The 20252-nt window shown below is 38.4% G+C and overlaps 1 protein-coding gene across 2 annotated transcripts in view; it reads left to right on the top strand.

The window, feature by feature from the left end:
• The window catches only part of LAD1 (ladinin 1), a 53161-nt gene extending 33693 nt beyond the window's left edge, over positions 1 to 19468 (top strand). For both annotated transcript variants that reach the window (XM_072424399.1, XM_072424392.1), the window contains exons 6-12: positions 1750 to 1821; positions 1909 to 1955; positions 4520 to 4592; positions 6474 to 6605; positions 9298 to 9387; positions 10109 to 10183; positions 19255 to 19468. In XM_072424399.1, the coding sequence (XP_072280500.1) occupies positions 1750 to 1821; positions 1909 to 1955; positions 4520 to 4592; positions 6474 to 6605; positions 9298 to 9387; positions 10109 to 10183; positions 19255 to 19260 (495 nt within the window). In that variant the 3' untranslated portion in view covers positions 19261 to 19468. The remainder of the gene's footprint in view (positions 1 to 1749; positions 1822 to 1908; positions 1956 to 4519; positions 4593 to 6473; positions 6606 to 9297; positions 9388 to 10108; positions 10184 to 19254) is intronic.
• The last annotated feature ends 784 nt before the right edge of the window (positions 19469 to 20252 follow it).

The raw sequence follows: 20252 nt of genomic DNA, 5'->3' as shown, positions 1-20252 counted from the left end.
AAATAAGTAATAAGTACATGGCAAAATTGAGTACATTATTAACCAAACTAGACCAAATGGATTTCTTCAATAAAAGACAATAATCACATTTAGTTTTCACAATAGTATTCACATCATCATCAAAGATAATAATGCAGTTCCTACACTATCACAATACTGCAACACTGCACCAAGCTCCAAAAAAACAGTTTTATGTACACAAACTAAGTTTACTGGGAAACATCAGAATGTGCTACATCGTAGGGTGTCTAAAGCGTCAACCACAGCAGAAAAAAGTTACAGTAATCTGAAGAAGGTTAGTAAACTAAAAAGCATTACTAAGTGGCGACTCCAACAAACTACTCATGCATTCTCCTGCGCAATTTGTTTAGGTCTTTACCTGAAGTCTCCTAACATGGTGATCTCTTTCCTGTTGCTTACATCTGGCTCTTAGAAGCATAGACTTGCATAGTATTTACCAGAGTGCAGTAGTGCAGACCACACAGATTCAAATTTTTTTTTACAAGGTTAAAAAATAGAAATTAAACCTATAACCCGGATAAATGCCTGCATCCCAAAACAAGTTTTGACATTGTAATATTTTTAGGGAATATATGCACTAACCAAACTCTGGTTTATACCTAAAACTCTAAATCTAAAAAAATAATTTCTTTTAATCTCCTCCAAATCCTGTTTTATGAATCCTTAAACTGACCATACAGTATACAATTCATTCCCACTCTCATTCAGATTCACTATTAATCATCCAGTGCCCAAGTAGACACAAATTGAATAAATTCTAGTTTTTATCCTCTTCACCGCTTCATAGCAATTCTAATAAAAATAACACCAGGAGACTACACAATCATATTGCACAGTGTGTGTCCAACTGTACAATCAAAAGGATATCCTAACATTACCTACCACTATATCAAAGATTCTTCCTATCACTGATCTTACTGTGATAGATTACTTCTGCCATTGGACAGTCTGAAATGACAAAGATGATACAGGAATAAAATAACATAAAGGTCAATTCGTGTTATCAGCTGTGTGCAAAAAGATAAAAGATCATTAGAAAATGGTCAGTGACAGCTTGTTGAGGTGTGTGAAGCATAGAAATTGAACTTCTGTAACAATTCTCCAGCAAAAGCTGGGGACGACAAAAATAACTAAACAATGGCAAATTATGGCTCACTATTTAGATGAATGTATATATAGTATGCAATATATATATATAGGAGCAATTAGGCTTTTAGGTGAAATAATTTGACTTAATTGACTACAAAACCTACCTTTGTTAATATTTGTCTTTTGGCTGCCAGACGAGTAATTATGCACAACTGGATACAATCCCAAATACCTGGTTTGGTACAAGTTATCTTTTCTCTGAAGGTCTTGTTTCATAGAGAGATGCTGGATGCGCAAATGCAAGGAGATGACTGTATAACTCATTTTTTGCAGCAGTGGTAAAAATTTTTGACTTATGCCTTTGTAGACTTGGATAGATGTTTGATCTTTGATTTGTTCAAATATTCGACATGGTACATAACCAATATTTGTGGCTGATCTACATAATTTTTTGTTTTCAAAAATAATATTGTGAGTGTTCCCCTTCTTTTTCTCTTTCTATTGTATTCCCCCCCATTGGTTGTGTTTGTTTCGGTTATGTGTGTGTATAAATGGACCCAAATAAAAAAAAGTTTAAAGAAAAAAAACCTACCTTTGTTTACATATAATAAATTATAATAACTATATTTGTTTTTGCAGGATGTCCTTCCTAGTTCTCAACAGACATCAACATCCTTTGTACGGCTTGGCCCTCTAAGCAGCTCTGTTCGAGTGAGTGATCTTTTTGTTTTTCCTAAACATATTCACCTGCCTTATTGATAAATTATTTCTGATTGCTGAATTTGTGTTCATTTTTAGGCAAAGTCTCAGAGTGAGGATGAAAAGGATGATGGTTTAACACGCAGGTCTGTCTCTTTTACTGCAGTCACAGTGTAATTTCATTTCTAGATTTACATGCCAGAATTAGACTATACTTTAAAACAAAATGACCTAGCACATCAGTACTACAATAGGGTGGTATTAAAATGTGCTATTTTACTAAAAGACAAGTTGTGACTTTTTCCAATAGTGTTAGTTTCTGATAAATCATCATTTTTGCATTGCATTGGTAGAATAAAAAGGTCTGCTCATTATGGCCATCATGCATTAATATATACATAAGGGTTAATTTACTGAAGATGTTTGAGGTGAATCTCTACTGACTTCAGCCAACCAATCTTTTTTTTTTTTATTTCCCTGGAATCTTTTGGGTGTTCTTTGCAGTGAAATGATCCACCTTACTGTAAATTATTCCCGTCCCAGTTTTCCTCACTTACATTCTGGTAGTAAAGAAGAAAAAGAAAAAAAGCTAATTACTACACTCAGAACACATAAATCACGTTTAAAGCTGCTAATTAGTAAATCTACAGCAAATGCTGTATTTTGTGGTTTTAATAAAAAAATGAATTTAACGTTATTCAGCAGCAAGTGATCAGTGCTGCTTATAATATGTTTTCTGGTGTGTATGTGGTGTAATAGGCAAATGACCTGTGTGTTGGGACATTCTACTGATAAAGCCAGTCCAAGCAATACAGATAAAACATTTAAACTGCAAGTCTTGTTGAGCTGTGTGATCAAAACATGTACAAATTTTTGCTTGGATAGAACTAAGCTTGGAACTAAAACAAACAAACACACAAAAAAAAGACATCTCAAATTTTCCCATTGCGACCAGTAGATTCCTCAAAAAACAAAAATATGTAAGGTATATTTCATCATCAAAAAAGATTTGAAAACTTAGATCCCATTTAAAATTCATTTCATTGCAGCTGTACCAGTGAACAGTACCTACAAGCCCTTTATAGTAATCTAAAAGTTTTTTTACTACAAAACATACAGCAAAGTTAAATACTGCAAAAAATTCAAAAAAAATTTCTGTCTTTAACAGGGATAGACCCTGAAAGTGACACTTTGCCACAGGCATGGACATTTAAGGGCTTGTAGGAAGAATTATTATTGGCATCCTGGCCCTGTTTAATGTTTTAACGCTGCATAATTGGCACTATATAAATCCTGTTTAATAATAATAATAATTGTCAGAAATAATAACTCTCATCTTCAGTCCTGGCAGTAATACCGTCAACCTTAGTAACCTGTTAGCAGTCAGTTCCTGTTGCCTGGTTCCAGCCCAGTACCCTCCATGGTGCTAGGCTTTGTCTGCAGCGCTGGGAGAGTAAGACACCTCACACAGGTAATGGTTTCAAGTGAGGCAGTTCTGTGCATCTTCATTGATCAGCAATAATATTAGCAATAATACATCTTTTTTATTGTCAGTATCATAAAAGTAAACCCACATAAAAAATAAGTGCTAGTATAAGTGCTTATAAAACAACCCTTTATTAATACATATACCCATTGATATTCAGTGGTTTCTCCTCTGTATATATGTTTACTAGACGCATCACCTTTCCCCTACCTGTCCATAACTAAATTATGTCTGTTGGGCGGGAAGTCACTTTGCCAACAGTGCTGGCGTCCTATTTTCTGGATGCTGGGAAGCTTAGTATACTGACATTCAATATCTTACCACCTTTCTGCTGTAGGCTGTAGCTGAGACCTAGATCAACTGCAAAAGAAGGCACAGAAGGGCTGCCAATTGGATAGCTGTCCTCCAAATGTCCAATTAACTTACATTACTGCCCAAAGGTTTGGGAATATTATTTTTGCATAACATTTCTGTTTAATTGGTAAACCTTCTTTTTTCTAGGTATTCAATATTTTATCAGGCAAAAATCATTGGTAAATAGCAGGGAGTTTTAAATAAAACAAATGCAGGAATAAAATATTTTAAAGATCTTGTGCAGGCTATACTTCCATAATAGGATTTGGAAATCCAAAACTCCAAAACAAAAAGAACAAACAGAGAGCACCACCTAGAGCAATAATGCATAATAGCTTTCATATATAAAACTTTAAATACCAAATGAAGTCAAGTACTTCTTGTGTTGAGCCTTGCACAGGGAAGCTCCTATGCCCACATGGACAGCGGGATCCTGTATCCAGATGATTTATTTAGAATACCAAAGCAGCATGTCCAATAGATGAGATTTAAACACTTCCAGGTAAAAAACAGCTAGGTGTCAGTTGCTAGGGAATGCATTTTCGTAGTGGTTCCCTTCCTCAAGCTATGTTATCAAGGTCATGTTCTGTCAGGCAGGAATATATACACACCCAGACAGAACTCACTCTATCACATATCAAATGTCTCTATCACAGATGACTAGAGTGTCTTCTAAATTTGCAGATAGCTTTTCCATCAAGGACAAGAATAAATCCATGGCAAAAGCTGGCTCAGTGGCTAGCACCCTTCGCACGTACACTACTATCCCCATTACTATGATCAGAAAATTTTGCTTTATGTACATGGTTACTAAATATTGTAGCAATATTGTTCATTGTGACTGTAATCACCAACTTTCTTTGTATATAGATCCAGCCTAAGGTTATCTTTAAGAAGTCGAAAAATAGAAGATCGAATGGAAAAATACACTACAGCTTTACAGGTATTTTATACAGTCTTTTACAGTGAATTATACATTAAAATCACAGGCCAGAAAATACTGAGAGCAGGGGAAAAGAGGCAATGTGCAGTTTTTAAAGGACAGAAATGGTCAAATTTTATTTTAAATCAGGTTTCCTTTGAATTAGACCATTAGACCACATTAGGATAGAACCATTGCATGATGGTTTAATTTTTTTGCAAATGGCAGGTGTCAGGGCTGTCATCCTGATGTTGGCTTTACAGCCAGTCAACTCACCTGGAATTCAGAATGAGGCTCAGTAACTTCAGGTATGTTTTAGGTCAGTCCCTAAAAAAAGATCAAATTGACAGCTCTGAAACCTACATCATTAAAAGGCATAAATAAATGGGGCCTCATTTAGAGTATCTGAAGTAAAGAACTATATTAGACATAATCACATTTGCTGCAGAGATAGTCTTTAAACAAGAACCAACGTAAGATTATATTTTAAAGTTCATAGTAATTATAAATTACATTTAATTTAGATAAATGTAAAATTATGCACTTGGGGGCTAACAACATGCATGCTTCATACTGTCTAGTGGGAATACATTTGGGGGAGTCAGAAATGGAAAAGGATCTGGGGATTGTGGTAGATCATAGACTTAATACAAAACATGCAATGCCAAGCTGCAATATCTAAAGCTAGTGAAGTACTTTCTTGTATTAAAAGAGGAATAGACTGCAGAGATGGAGACATAATCCTGCCCCTGTACAAAGCATTGGTCAGACCAAATCTGCAATATGCAGTCCAGTTTTGGGCACCAGTTCAAAAAAAGGACATTGTGGAATTGGAGGGAGTGCAGAGAAGGGCAACTAAATTATTAAAAGGAATTAGAGGAGCTCAGCAATGAGGAGAGATTAGCTGAACTGAATCTATTCTCCCTTGAGAAGAGACGTATAAGGGGGGATATGATCACCCTCTATAAATATATAAATGGTCCATATAGAAAACTCTCTTCCCCATTATTCACTTTGAGATCATTACAAAGAACAAGAGGGCACTCTTTGCGTCTGGAGGAAAAGAAGTTTAAGCTCCGGATAAGGAAGGGATTCTTCACTGTAAGGTCTGTGAAAATGTCGAATCGGTTCCCTCAGGAAGTAGTTTCAGCAACTACTATAGATTGCTTTAAGAAAAAGCTTGATGTTTTTCTAGAAGCACAGAATATAACTGGTATTAAGGCATTAAAGTTAAAATAACAGTGACTGTTGATCCAGGGAACATCCGATTGTCTCATGGAATGAGGAAGGAATTTTTTTTCCCCTGTTGAAGCAATTGTACCAGGGTTTTTTTTGCCTTCCTCTGGACCAACTATGTCCTATAGGGTTTTATATCTGGGATATGTTTATTTCCCTAGTGGTTGAACTTGATGGACTTTAAAAGACAATTTAAAAGACATATGTCTTTCACACTAGTCAACTATGCAAATGTGTAATGTCACCCTTTCCTAGTGGTCTTCTTATAAAGCAATAAATCTAACATTCACTGGATGATCTAATCAATCACTGCCATTTAAGACTCATGCAGCTGGAAGCTTCTCCACCAACGAACGTTACTGAATGTCAGATTCACTGCTTTATAAATGGACTTAGTTTTTCGTTATCAGTAACAGTAGATGGTTCCCACTGACACTTTTTTGTTTAGTAGCCAGTTTGCATATTAGCAGTCATTTCATTTTTGGAAACTGAAACAAATTTAAAAGTTGAAATTAAGAAATCTGGTACATTCACTAGAAACTTCAACAGTGTTTGTATAATCTTTAGATAAGTAATATGCAATGGGAATACATACTTACATCGATTTAATTTACTGACAAAGTGACCTATCTTTAAAAGGCAGTAATATATATCACATGTTTTCAGAGATCAGCGAGCGTCAGGATACCCCCCTCCCAAAGCCGAGGAGCTATTGCTGCAACAGATGGAGTTGCAACTAAGAGAACTATTTTTGAAAAGGATGGAGAAAACCCTGCAAAATCAAACATCGCCAGAAAGGTGAGCAATTTTGTCTTTCGATTAGGTATTTAAAGTTATTAGTTATTAAAAGTTAAACAATATCCAGTAAGCCTGTCTCACACCTGTCTCTACTTAACTAGAGATTGCCTTTGCTGTAAATTACAAAATGATATATAAATGCAGGGATACAGGCAGCTGAAGGTAATGTGAGTTGCTTAAAGCGGACCTAAACTCAACATTTTCACTTTACATTAAAGGGGAGACAACCCTTATATGTAAAGGCAAAATGTTATTTTTTTTTTATTTCTTTAAATGCAACAAAAAAAATGGCAGCACCACCCCTTGCAGTCTTTCAAGATTGAATGGTAGTGCAGAGCCTCCCGGTATACCTACATCAGGTTCTGGGTGCTCCTTCTGCACATGCCCTAATCTCAGGAATGCGCATTTTTGCTTTTGAAAGAAGTAAACTAAAAACCGCCTAAAACAAAAAAAAATAAACTTGCCTTCAATCCCGCAAAGCAGTCGATCGGTCCGGAGGTTTCTGCCATCAGGTCCCGTGTCGTCCCGGTATCCGTTTTTAGGCCGGCTCACTAGGCGCTGCCATCTTCTCCTCTTCATTCGGGTTCTTCTTCTTATGTTACCCGATCTCGCGCATGTGTGACATCTGCAAGAGATTGGGCATGAGCTGAAATAGCACCCAGGAGCCTCCCGGAATGCGTGAAATAGGTATCCCGGGAGGCTCTGCACTCCCATTCATTCGTGAATGAAGGGGGCAGTGAAAGAGCCTTTTAAAAAAAAAAAAAAAAAAACAGGTGTTGCACTTAAAAATACAGAATTTTTTACCTAATATAAAAGGATTACCTTTTACTACCCTTTTATGTAAAGTGAAAATTCTGAGTTTAAGTACGCTTTAAAGGAAAGAGATGGCGATCTCTCACACACACAGTGAGATTGGCTCCCCCCCCCCACATTTACACTGGGCTACTGAAGACGTGCCAAGAAGACTGAAGAGAAGACTGAAGATGGTGGTTCCCGGCACTTCCTCAGCGCTGGGACAAAGGAATTCCAGGACAACGTGGGACCGGATTGAGGGTAGGCCGAGCACCATCAAGAGATCTACAGGATTAAATATAAGTGTCATTTTTTTGTTTTCAGTTTAGGTCTGCTTTAAGATGCAGGGATCTACCAGGCAGTGACCCTAAAACAGGCAAGGAGTTGAGCAAAACTTCAGGCATCTGCCTGAGCTTTATTTTTGCCTAGAAAAACAAACAGTAAAAAAGGTTAGCCATCTGGGCCTGGCTAGCTTTTTTCACATTCCTGTCTATTCTAGACAAACAAAAGTATAAATCAAAGTCAATAAGCAAAAATAGAGCAAATTACAGTCTTAGGGATATTCTCTTGGCAACAATTGTGCAGACCTCCTTCATCTCTAGCTAAACACTGGACACAGAGCTCTCCATTCCTTAGGCCTGTTAGTCTTCATAACACACCTGTGCTCAGCCTACACAGGCAGCAAAAAACTTGGGCATGGACCAGGTGATCAGGAAAGACTCCTAACTCTTCCATGGATAGCACAACTTTGCTATCAAATATTGTGACATCCTGTAACAGTATATGCAAATCAACTTTTTATAAAAGAGAATAATTTCACCCTACTCCTCCTATCCCACAAACATTAAACTTCTGCTCTTTTTCTCAATTACTTGTTTATAAACGTTTTGCATTGTATAACATCCCAGCTTTCTATCATATATTCAATTTAGGGTTGAGACTGGTTTACTTTACTGTCTACTACTACAAAGTATTACTAAGTGTACTTTGTACACTTCAAAAACGCTGGGTCTACAGGGATGTTTTTAAAAACGCATGTAATTGTTCCTTTTGCAATTATATTAGTTTTTTTTTTATACAATTTTATTTTTATTAGTGTTTTAAAGCTTGCCTTTAGCGTGTTCTCCCACGTTTTTAACATGTTAACATTTTAAGTGCTTTCAGTTCCACTGAAATCAATAGAAGCGTTTACCGGCATTTACCAGCGTTTTTAGTTAACCTAGCGTCTTAATTTTTTAAACGTTGCAAGCAAAGTTATTGATAAACCTCATAAACATGCCTCAAGGAACCTCCTGGTGTAGATTAACCCATTGGAATGCATGGGAATTTCAAACATGAGCTTTAAAAGCCTCAAGTTAAACGCTGGGGAAAATGTCTGTTTAGGCTAAGCCTAAAATGTGTTTTACTGTATAAAAGTACAGAAGGAGCTGCAAACGCTGCATTAAATAGATCATAGATGTGCAGCCCTCAAGAAGGCTAAAAGATCCAATTTTCATATATAGCTCAGGTAAAGCAAGTCTGTTGGCAAAGGGACAACATTCTCACCATCAGCACTCACATTTAAATGCAGATCTAGTTGAGAGATATTGCCCCTACAGAATTTTACTGTTAAACAGGATACTTTTATCTCCTATGTCTCTCATTGCTCTCAGTGGTTCCTCACGCTAACTCCTATGTAATGACTGTGTCCTGTAGTGACACAGAAGTCTGCTGGAGCAACTAAGAAAGAATCTTTGCTGTGAAGTAACTCCAAAGTTTACTCATGTGAAATTATTTGTTTGTATATGAAAACTGAGTTCATACTACAATGCCAACCAAAACTTGACTGAAAATATTGACAACATGGTAAATACAGAAGCATTCCCATTTTAGAACCCTGCATTTTTATTGTGTGTAACAGGATTTATCACTCTCTGGATCTGTTACATCACGAATCAACCAATGGAGTAACAAAGCACAGGAAAGCTCAAGCAGTGTTCCTAACATAAAGGTAAGAGGCATATACCAATATTATTATTATTATTATTATTATTATTATTATTAATAAAAATAATAAACAGGATTTATATAGGGCCAACATATTTTGCAGCGCTGTACATTAAATAGGGGGTGCAAATGACAGACAAATACCGACAGTGAAACAGGAGGAGAGGACCCTGCCCCGATGAGCTTACAATCTAGTAGGTGGGGAAATATACACACAATAGGAGGGGAGATATGTAGTGGTGGAAAGTAGTGATGGTTTCAAAAGACAGAAGAAGATGGGTAGGCAAGTTAAAAAAAATGGATTTTCAGTGCTCTTTTAAATGAAAGTAGGAGCAAGCCGAATAGGACGAGGAAGACCATTCCAGAAAGTTGGGGCAGGTCTATAAAAGCTAAAAAGTCTAAAAAGCCTTGGAGCCGTGCGTGCGATGAGGTTATGAGTGAGGAGGTCATTAATAGGTCATTGGGGGAGCAGAGAGAGCGGCTGGTATTTTTTTACCAGGTCAGAAATGTAAGTGGGACAATAACTGTGTGGGGATTTGAAGGCAAAGCACAAGAGCTTGAATTCCTGGAGTGTGTATGTGTGTACATGTATATATATATATATATATATATATATATATATATATATATATATGTGTGTTTGTGTATATATATATATATATATATATATTATATCAGCAACTGTAAAAACAAATTATTTTCTTTTTAACACTTTGCACTTACAGGATTTTAAAACATGTGATGTGGCAACTAAAAGAATGTTGTGGCAGCAGAAATCCCAGTCTTCAAATGACACAAAGGTAGGGGAATTTAATCTGTGTAGTTTAACAGTATGTCAAAAACATTGGGTTTGACATATGAAATTTACACAAATTTTTAAAGGTGTCTACATGTCTAGTATCTGTCACAAATCTCTAAAAGTATAGGTTTGTTACGTATTTGTTAAACGTATTTTAGTGCAGTAGATGGAGCTATACAAATTATTCTGTACCCCTTAATCAACTGTATTTGTTTATAAAGCCTAATATTATAGATTTATAATAATGTATGTATTTATTAATGATTAAATATATTAATTTATCCAGTTGTTCTAAACTGCTTGTAGCGGTTTCAGGCCCCTTGTATTTCAATATTTTTATTAAAGTTTTCAGAACATAACAGTAACACAAAAAAACATAAACAAGAACCAATGAAAACCAAAGTATGGTCAGTATAAATGCCAACAAACATAGAGCTTTACATGCATCACTTGTGATAAACAGAACCTGTTATCTACCCTTTCCCGGAGCAATATGTGAGACCAAAAAAGTAGAAAAAGTCATAAAAAGTAGGCTCTATTCCAGGCAAAGTCGCAAACATAAAGAAATTGCAAGTGGGAAGTGCAAAATTGCTTCCCACACTTTGACCATAACGCTTAACATATAACGGTCATGGGGGGAGACAAAGAAGGTAGAAGGGGAGGGGAACCAAGAAAATAGGGTAGATACAACAGGGGAGTGGGAAAGGGAGGGTAGAGGAAGTACGAGAGGAACTTAATTAAAACCCATATTCCAAGATGAATTCCCTGAGACCAAGAACTATAAACCATTAAAGGAAATCCATGGTTCCCAGACATCCTCAAATTTATCTAGGGAATTCTTTAAAGTGTGAGTGAGTCTATCGTTCACCATGATCCAGTTCAACTTGGATACTATGGGGTCTATGGAACTCGTGGGGGACTTCCATGCTTTGGCTAACGCAATTCTACTTGCCACTAGTAATCTAATCAATTTCTGGATTGGTTTCGGCAAGGTTGTGTCAAGTTTGCTAAACAATGCGGCTTCCACCGAACTACTAATCTCCTGCTTTACTATTCTTGAGATTAATTTAAATACTTCATCCCAGAACATCCTAGCCACCGGACAAGTCCACAAGATATGTATCACGGAACCCTTGTCTCCGCACCCTCGAAAACACAAAGGAGAGACTGAAAGGAACATCTTTGCCAATCTAGCCGGTGTGAGATACCATCTAAGAGCCACTTTGTAATTAGCCTCCACCACCGCGGAGTTGAGAGATATTTTAGAAAGGGCATAGATCATGTCTTGCCATTCCTCCAAGTCCCAGGTGATACCCAATTCACCCTCCCATTCCCTCATATATCTCAGTTTTCTATTCTGGTCAATTAGAACCGAGTAGACAACAGAGATTTGCCCCTTTGTGTTGGCTATGGAGGAACAAGTGCTTTCAAAAGGCGAGGAGCACATGGGCCTTGGAGCGTCTCTGATTATCCGGTTGATAAAGGAATATAATTGTTTATAATGAAAATATTCTGTGGCAGGAATGTCAAATTGAGTAGATAAGTGTTCCCATGTAAATACTGCCCGTACATCTATCATGTCTTTAATTCGTCTAAAGCCTTTAGAGATCCACCAATGAAAATTCGCTGGGCTTAGTCCCGGCGGGAAGTCCGGATTATGCCATAGAGGGGTCAAAGGTTTATGAAGAGAGGAAAGCTTCGGGTGGTGACTAAATCTGTCCCATATCTGAATAGAGTGAGATAGGGCCGGGCACTTTACATGACCTCTAGTGTTTTTTCTCCGCCCCATGAGGGAATCTATGGATCCCAAAAAACTATCCTGGTTCTCAATCTCAACCCATTGGGGTCTAGCACCCTGTAGAGAACTCAATATAAACTGTGCCACTTGCGCAGCTACATAGTAATATTTAGGATGTGGGGCTCCCAGCCCTCCCATGCGCTTAGGGGCTAACAACGTATCTTTATGAAATCTGGCTTTCTTCCCCGCCCAAATAAATTGCAGTAATCTAGATTGGAGAAGTGCAATCTCTTTCATAGGCACCTGTATCGGGAGCGTACGAAATAAATAGAGCAATCTAGGAAGTAGATTCATTTTAACAGCCGCAATCCTTCCCAGCCACAATGGTGGAGACAAAGACCACCTCCGAATGTCCACATATACTTTCTTAAGCAGCGGGCCATAATTACACCTGTAAAGACTATTGTAGGCAGGGGTCAGCTGGATACCCAAATATTGGATGGAATCTTTATGCCCGATAAAGTCAAAATTCCCCTGGAGCACTAACAGCGTCTCAGTAGGGAGATTTATAATAAGAGCCTGAGACTTGGTTTTATTGATCGTCAGACCAGAGCATAATGCAAATTCGTCAAGAATTTTCAATAAGTTCAGCAAGGTCGTAATTGGGGAGGTGATAAACATAAGGATATCGTCAGCGAAAAGTGCACATTTGTGTTCCGTCTGTCCACATTTAATACCCTGAACATTAGGATCTGCCCGTAATGCTATCGCCAAGGGTTCAATTGCTAGGGCAAACAAAAGTAGAGAGGGGGGACAATCCTGCCTGGTCCCACTCTTAATTTGAATAGCCGATGATAAGAATCCCCCTAGTGATATCCTGGCTTCAGGCGAGTCATATAGAGCCAAGAGAAGATTAGTAAAAAAAGTACCAAAACCCATTTTAAGGAGCACCTGAAACAAATATCTCCAAGATATGCTGTCAAATGCTTTTTGGAGGTCAAGGGAAAGCAACATGGCTCGAGTGACGGGCCCCTGTCCCAGCCTGAGTTTACTACCGATATAAGATCAATAGCCCTCCTCGTTTGGTCTGGTGCCTGCCTATGTAGCATAAAGCCCACCTGGTCCGGATGCACATAAGCTCCCAAAAAGGAGCTCAATCTAAGTGACATAATCTTCGTCATAATTTTTAAGTCACAATTGATCAGGGAGATAGGTCTATAGTTAGCCACTTGCGATTCATCCCTCCCCGGTTTAGGGATCACACTAATAAATGCCCTATTGGCATCTCCCACCAGGGCGTTCCCCTCCTGTAGATAGTTAAAATATGCCACCATGTGTGGAGCCAGTACAGGACTAAACGTCTTGTAATACAGGTTGGAGAAACCATCCGGGCCAGGTGAGCTGCCCACTCTGAGAAGACCCATGATCCCCTGCAACTCCTCCACTGTGAAAGGTCTGTCCAAGAACGCCTTATGTTTAGGCTGTAATTTGGGGAGGTCAAGCTGGTTAAGAAACCTTTTCATTCCCAATGTGCTAATTGAATCATCAGCTCCATATAAACGACTGTAAAAGTCTTCAAAAGCTTCGAGAATCTTTTCCGGATTTTGTGATAGCCTACCACCCCTAGTCTTAATTTTAGGAAGAGCATGAGTCTTGGGTTTGGGATTAAGTTTATTGACCAAAAGACTTCCCGGCTTGTCACTCCAAACAAAAAATTTGTGTGCCGACCAGCGCAACAACTTTTCTGCTCTAGTAGTTAGTAACAAATTGAGTTTAGTGCGTTTCGTCTCTAGGTGGGCTTTTAAGACTACGTGTGGAGCCATTTTATGTTGTAGTTGTAATTTATGATAATCCTGGAGGCAGGTATCTATTAGTTTTTTGTGACCTCGTTTGCGTGTCGCTCCCATTTTAATCAACTCACCCCTGATGTAGGCTTTATGAGCCTCCCAGTTTATGGCTGGAGATGTATCATCCGCTACATTAATCTGAAAGTAGTTGCTCAACAGAGAATCTATTTCTCCCTTTGCCATGTTATCAGAAATAAAGCTCTTGTTAAATCTCCACCTAAACCCGGGTTGCGGTCTGCTAAAACCCGTCAGGTATAGGGCCAGGGGATCATGGCCTGACCACGGAGTCAACAAAATTCGAGCCCCAAGTAAGTTGGGGAGCATATGGGACTGAATGAAGCCATGGTCTATACGGGAGTACTGATCATGGGCCGCCGAGAAATAGGTGTAGTCTCTGACCGATGGGTTCATCTCCCTCCAGCCATCTACTAAGTCATACTTTCTCAGCAAAAGTGAGAGGTTGTGGCTTTTTTTTTGAGTATCCCTATATCTGCCTAGTTTAGATTTATCCAATATATGATCCAAAGCCAAATTGGAGTCCCCCAACAAAACCAAGGAACCCCTCACTTTAGGCCAAATCTCCTCCAAAAGAGCATAAAAAAATGCCACTTGACCCTCATTGGGAGCATAGTACGATACTACAGTGATCATATGCAACCCAACATACCCAATCACTACTAAAAACCTGCCTCCCGGATCCCTAAAGACCTCTAGAGGTGAGAAGTTCAAACTCTTCCGAAAACACAGGAGAACTCCACATTTCTTTTTGTCAGAGGTAGCATTATAAAACAGCGGGTAATTTTTATGGAGATATTTGGGGGCCGAATTATTGGAGAAATGTGTTTCCTGTAAGGGTAAAATATCAACATTTAAAGAGTTATAGTAGTGGAATGCTTTAGATTGTTTAACAGGAGAGTTAAGACCCTGAACATTATGGGATAACAACGTCAGCTTAGAGGCAATTACCGGGGCCGCTAATGGATCAGTCGTCATAGAAATATACACTGAACCAAATTAGTACTTCCTCTAGGGACGGGAAAGACACATTGGGGACGACAGGACAACACCAAGGACAGACAAGACAAACTCAAAACAGACAACCAGCACATGAAATTTACAATTAAAACATCAACAAGGTTCAGGCCCCACCCCGGACCTCGGGTCAGACCTAGTCCCGGGATCTGGGGGATAGCCCCAACGCCTGTGCCTCTAGGAGCTCCCAGTAGCTCCATCTCGGCAGAGAAAGTCCCTCCGGGTCAAGTCAATACAATAGGACCCGAACTGGATTCCTTGTAGTATGAGGGCATGTTTAACCCCCCGGATCCCAACTCCCCCCCAGAAATAAACACTGAGGCATAGAGTACCCGCAACAAACCAGATCAAAACTCCTAGCATCTCTATCTAGGGGTACAATATGCTTGAGATAGGCTCGGCAGCCACTAAGTAAATATACTAACACGGCAATAATTCCGATTAGAAAAGTAAAAACATATGCAGTAGTAAAACATAAAGTGTAATAACATGTCAATATGAACTGTAGGTAACCAATCACCACAAAGCCCCCCCTTTGGGACCACAGCGGCAGTCGTAGAATGAGAGATTAACTCAGGTGAACAATAGCATCAGACTCCGCTGATACAAATAAGGCTACACAAGAACCAAGAATGGGAGGCAAAAGAAGTATCAACACATGCACTGTCCCAAACCGGGCACCAGAGTAGAATCCCCATAAATCTACTTGCATACGTGTGAAGGCATAAAGTCAGAAAATAATACAACATCGCGTCCAACACAAATATTCATGGTGTTTTCTGTATCTGTTTCCCCGCTGCTTTGGTTTTATTCCACAGTGGATACAGGGACGTGGACGCCTCCTTGTCTGGAGTAGGCTGTACATCTGCTATCTGGAGTAAGTCCAGATCTCAGAGGAGTTGTTCCCCCTCCTCAAAAGATGAAAAGGAAAAACTTTTCCCCTGCAGTTGAAAAATCAATTTCAAGGGGAAGGCCCATCTATATTTGATCTTGTGGTCAATCAAAACTTGCAATAATGGCTTAAGGGCTCTCCTACGTTGGATAGTGAATGGTGTTATGTCCGAGAAAATTTGTATCTGGTGACCCTCCATCTCGATCAAATCCAAGCCCCTGGTCACTTTCAAGAGTGCTTCCTTAGTAGTAAAGTAGTGGGGTTTAAAAATTACATCCCTGGGTGGGCCATCTTGTTTGGGGGCCATGAGAGCTCTATGCGCCCTGTCAAGTAGTAATTGCGATTCTGGCAAATCAGGTAGAAGATTGTGGAGGAAGCGTCTCACCGCCTCTGTAATATCCTTAACCGATTCAGAGAGGCCCCTGATCCTAAAGTTATTTCTGCGGGATCTATTTTCCATGTCATCCAGTTTAAGCTGCATGGCATCAATCTGATCATGTAGGATCTTTATCTCTTTGGAATTCTGATTAACACAGGTCACCGTCTCATCCACTTTTTTCTCAAACATATCAATTCTAGCACCCAAAGATTGTAAATCCTGTCGTACTTCCGAGGTAATTTTCTCAGTGACTTTCGCTAACTCGGACTGCAAAAGACCAGCTAAATTCAAGTAAAGCCTGTTCTCTGCTTCTGGGAGCAAAGATGGGGGAGAACATGCAGGGGGCTCCTGCATTATTACTGAAAATCTGGAGCCATGATCAAGGTGTTGCAGATTGTGGCGGGGTGACACAGAATCCTCTCCCTGCATGCTTGAGTAACTGTGTGCCGCAGGCGAGTGTCCTGGAGAGGGGGGTAGCTGAGAGAGCTGAGGGCTGGGGACATCCTGCATATCGTGGCCCGTCTCTGGGGAACTCTGGGGCAGGTATCTCTCCCTTCCCCTGTCCCCTGGGTCCCGGCTTGTACCTGAAGGGGAGCCGCTCGCTCCGCTCATCCCTTCTTGAACCTCATTTCCACGTGGCTCCCGAGCGGCCGCCATCTTGAGGGCCGGACATGCTGGCTGAGACCTGGAGTGCAGAAGGCGTGATCCACCCGCAGGGAGCGTGGCTGCCGAACCGATCCGCTGCAGAGAGCCTCTAAGGGATCCGGGGAGCGCCGAGTCCTCTAGCAGTCGACCAGCAAGGACGGGTGGCACATGCGCACTCCGTTTCAGGCCCCTTAAACATCTGTGCTATATATGGAATTGTCCCTGGAATACTAAGTGTTTCAGATGCCTAGTTTTCCACCACATGATGTGGTTCCATCCACCAACTATTATCACAATACAGCAAAATAAAAGATTCTTCTGCACATAAAATGGTACTAGTAACCTTGAATCAGCAATGAGGATGCTATAGTGAGCACATGGGTGGTAATGACAACTTTAAATAGTAGATTAGTAATTGCATGACACTTATAGAAGCAATTTTCACTGTTTCAGGTTCATGGAAGGTCCCTATGATCAGGTAGCTTGTAATAACTACACATAGTAAATCATTACGCTTAACACCTCAGTGTGGTAGAGACCACTTCCTGATAATGACATCTTCATGTTTTTGCAAAATCAAGTTAACAAAAAGCATCCACTACAAATAAGTGTAAACATCTTTTTCACTAAGATGCACATTAACTACAACTGCAAACCTTCTTGTCTGCAAATATGCTCATAAATTATATTTGAAAACTTGAAAAAAAAGTTGAAAAAGTTTGAAATTATTTTATCATCCGCTCATGAGCAAACTATACAAGATCCTAATTCATGTATGTAGGCAAAATGGAGCATTTAAAGGTTATTTTGTTTTGGTATGTGGGTGGTATGTCACAACAGGGCTTAGGTGTGATGTAGAGGTTCACAAACTAAACCACTGTGTATAAGTATTTAGTGTGTGTGTGTATATACAGTATATTCCAGCAGCAAAACACTGTAAATAAACTATAGCTACCATTAAATTGTGCAAGATGTGCTTTTCAATGTTTTGTTGCCATCTGCTGAAAGTAAGTCTGCTCCATAATATAATTCTCAATCCCAAACTTTTGGTTACTTTTAGACTAAAATGTACAACCATTAAATTGTTGAGAATTAGAAGAGTGAGGGCTTGTTAAACAGCTAAACAGGTTGTGGCTTCCAGAGGTTAGTACCTTGTCAGCTTCTCAGCCATACCATCCACTATCCATTCTTAGTAAACCAACGGTTGGTCACTGGGAAGGCTGACATGACTGCAAAATAAAGCTATACGTCCCCTTCTGCTAGCAAAAGAGCACAGGGATGTGCCTTTCATTCTACTTTTTTTTATGCTTTAGGGAAGCCCTGGTGCACCAAGTATTGGTTGTAAAGGATATAGATAGAAATATACAAATGCGATTTTTGTTTAAACCCAATTTAAAAAATAAATACAATATTTTTATAGTATTGTACAAAAAAAAACTATATAAATATATATTGAAATGCAAAATATATTCTTAAATATTTAAACTTTGTTAAAGTAATGTATTTGTAGCAAAGTCCATCTAGAAATCATTATCTAGAACTAATTTACTGGTGCAGCATGAATACAGTAACATACCGCATTCTTTGCCCTGGTAGCATGTTTTTGTATACATGCCTGATGGCTTAATGAATATGCAAGAATTACAGTTAGTATGCAATAAGCATCTAACCCATTTATGCATTTTTATACCATTATCTAGAGATACTATTGTATTTTTAAAAATTACTTAATCCATCACTACCTTTACAAACAAATAAAATTCCACAAGTTAAAAAGTATTTTATTCATGGGGGGCATTTCAAAAGGTTTAGATGCCCTGGATCACTCAATATTTGCCAGGAGACTTTTACATGGGTCTTCTCTTTTCATGATATGGGTAACCTATTCCTTTAGGCACGTGTTAATAACAGTGTCCGACTATGGTCCTGAGTCCTACCCTTACCCTTAATTCTGTCCCCCCTTTTTTATTCTTTTTCTCTTCCTATTTCTTCTGCCATTTTGTTTTTTATATGCAACGATAGCACATGTCTGGTTATTATTATTACACAGTATGTATATAGCACCAACATATTATGCAGCTGTTTACAGTCCATACATGTCAGTAGCTGTCCCTCAAAGGAACTCACTTTAAGGTGGTAATACATTGATAAAAAATCATGGCATTACCACCCGTCCTGCTCTTAAGTGCCTACTAATTGAGATTATTAATATATGCTATTTTGCACCGTTTCTAAATTATTAGGAATGTTTTGTTATTTATTGTTCAGATAACTATTCAGTGTTCTGCAAACTTTTTCTTTGATTTGTTTTTTTAAATGGTAAACTATTGAAAACAAAGTATTTGTATTAGTATACAGTATTAGTATTAGTATTTGGAATAAAGACCAGAGCAGAGTGTATTTGCTATTCATACTTTTTCATAGGATCATAATAATTCATTGTAATAATATAATAACTAAAAGAAAAAAGAGAAATATAGAATAGGTGTAATATATGTTTCAAATTTGGTAATTAAATTATTTGTTTTTTTTTTTTCAGCTCTGAAGTCAGCCAAAGATTTCTAAACCTAACATACAAGGAATAATGCCAACATGATCAAATATTATTCTAGAATCCTGTCATCAGAGTACATTTACAGTTTTACTTTATAATTAAATTACCTCAATTTCCTTTTGTCTAAAAACATCTTTCTCATCTGTTGTACATCAGATTGCCCTCTTCAATATACTGAAATAAAGTAAATTCCACTTTTTGTTTGGTATTATTAATTTGAAGATGTTTACTATATTAAAATCAAAAGCTGAGCTATTGCTTACGTTCATATTTGGCAAATATTTAATTTCAATGACAAATGTTTTCTCTCCAAACAACTGAAACATTCCATGTGAAACAATGAATATAATAGTTTTTGAAAATAATTTGGAAAAACATATGTAAATATTTTTTCAATGCCAAATGGACCCCTGACCGTCCGCAGCCAACTAGTCAGTTTGACAGGGGGATCTAAGTCAGTTCTGCACAGGGGCCCATTGTTGGCTACATCCACCACTGAACCCACGTTATCTGAAAAAGAAGAAATGGGTATGAGAAGCACTTTTCCAAGTTTCACTAACACCCAAGTTAGAGAAGCCACCTTTGTAATTTAAACACTATTGAAATATTCTTTCTATTTATTTGCCCTATTTCCTGGATAATTTATTGAGGAGCAGGTTATGGTCCAGTTATAAAAATGATAATGAGTGTGATTTTTATACTTTTCTATTCTAAAGTTTCTATACTCAGGAACTATATTTTCCTAAAACATTCATATTCGTATGTTATTGGAATTTCACATAAAAACAGATGTCTAACCTCTTTCAATAAAAGTTAATCTGACCAAGGAAAAAGAGGCTCCAGCATGCTGAATGAGTATAAATGTCCAAAAGAGGGTTTGTGGGAGAAATGGAATGTATGTGATTCTTGATTCCGTATCCTTTTAAAGTAATGAATTTTGAAAAGTGTTGAATGTTTTAGAGTTATTTTCCTAGAAGTGGTAG

The sequence above is a fragment of the Pyxicephalus adspersus genome, chromosome 1 (assembly GCF_032062135.1).
Source record: "Pyxicephalus adspersus chromosome 1, UCB_Pads_2.0, whole genome shotgun sequence".
Lineage (NCBI taxonomy): Eukaryota > Metazoa > Chordata > Amphibia > Anura > Pyxicephalidae > Pyxicephalus > Pyxicephalus adspersus.
This window is presented reverse-complemented; position numbering and strand designations above follow the sequence as displayed.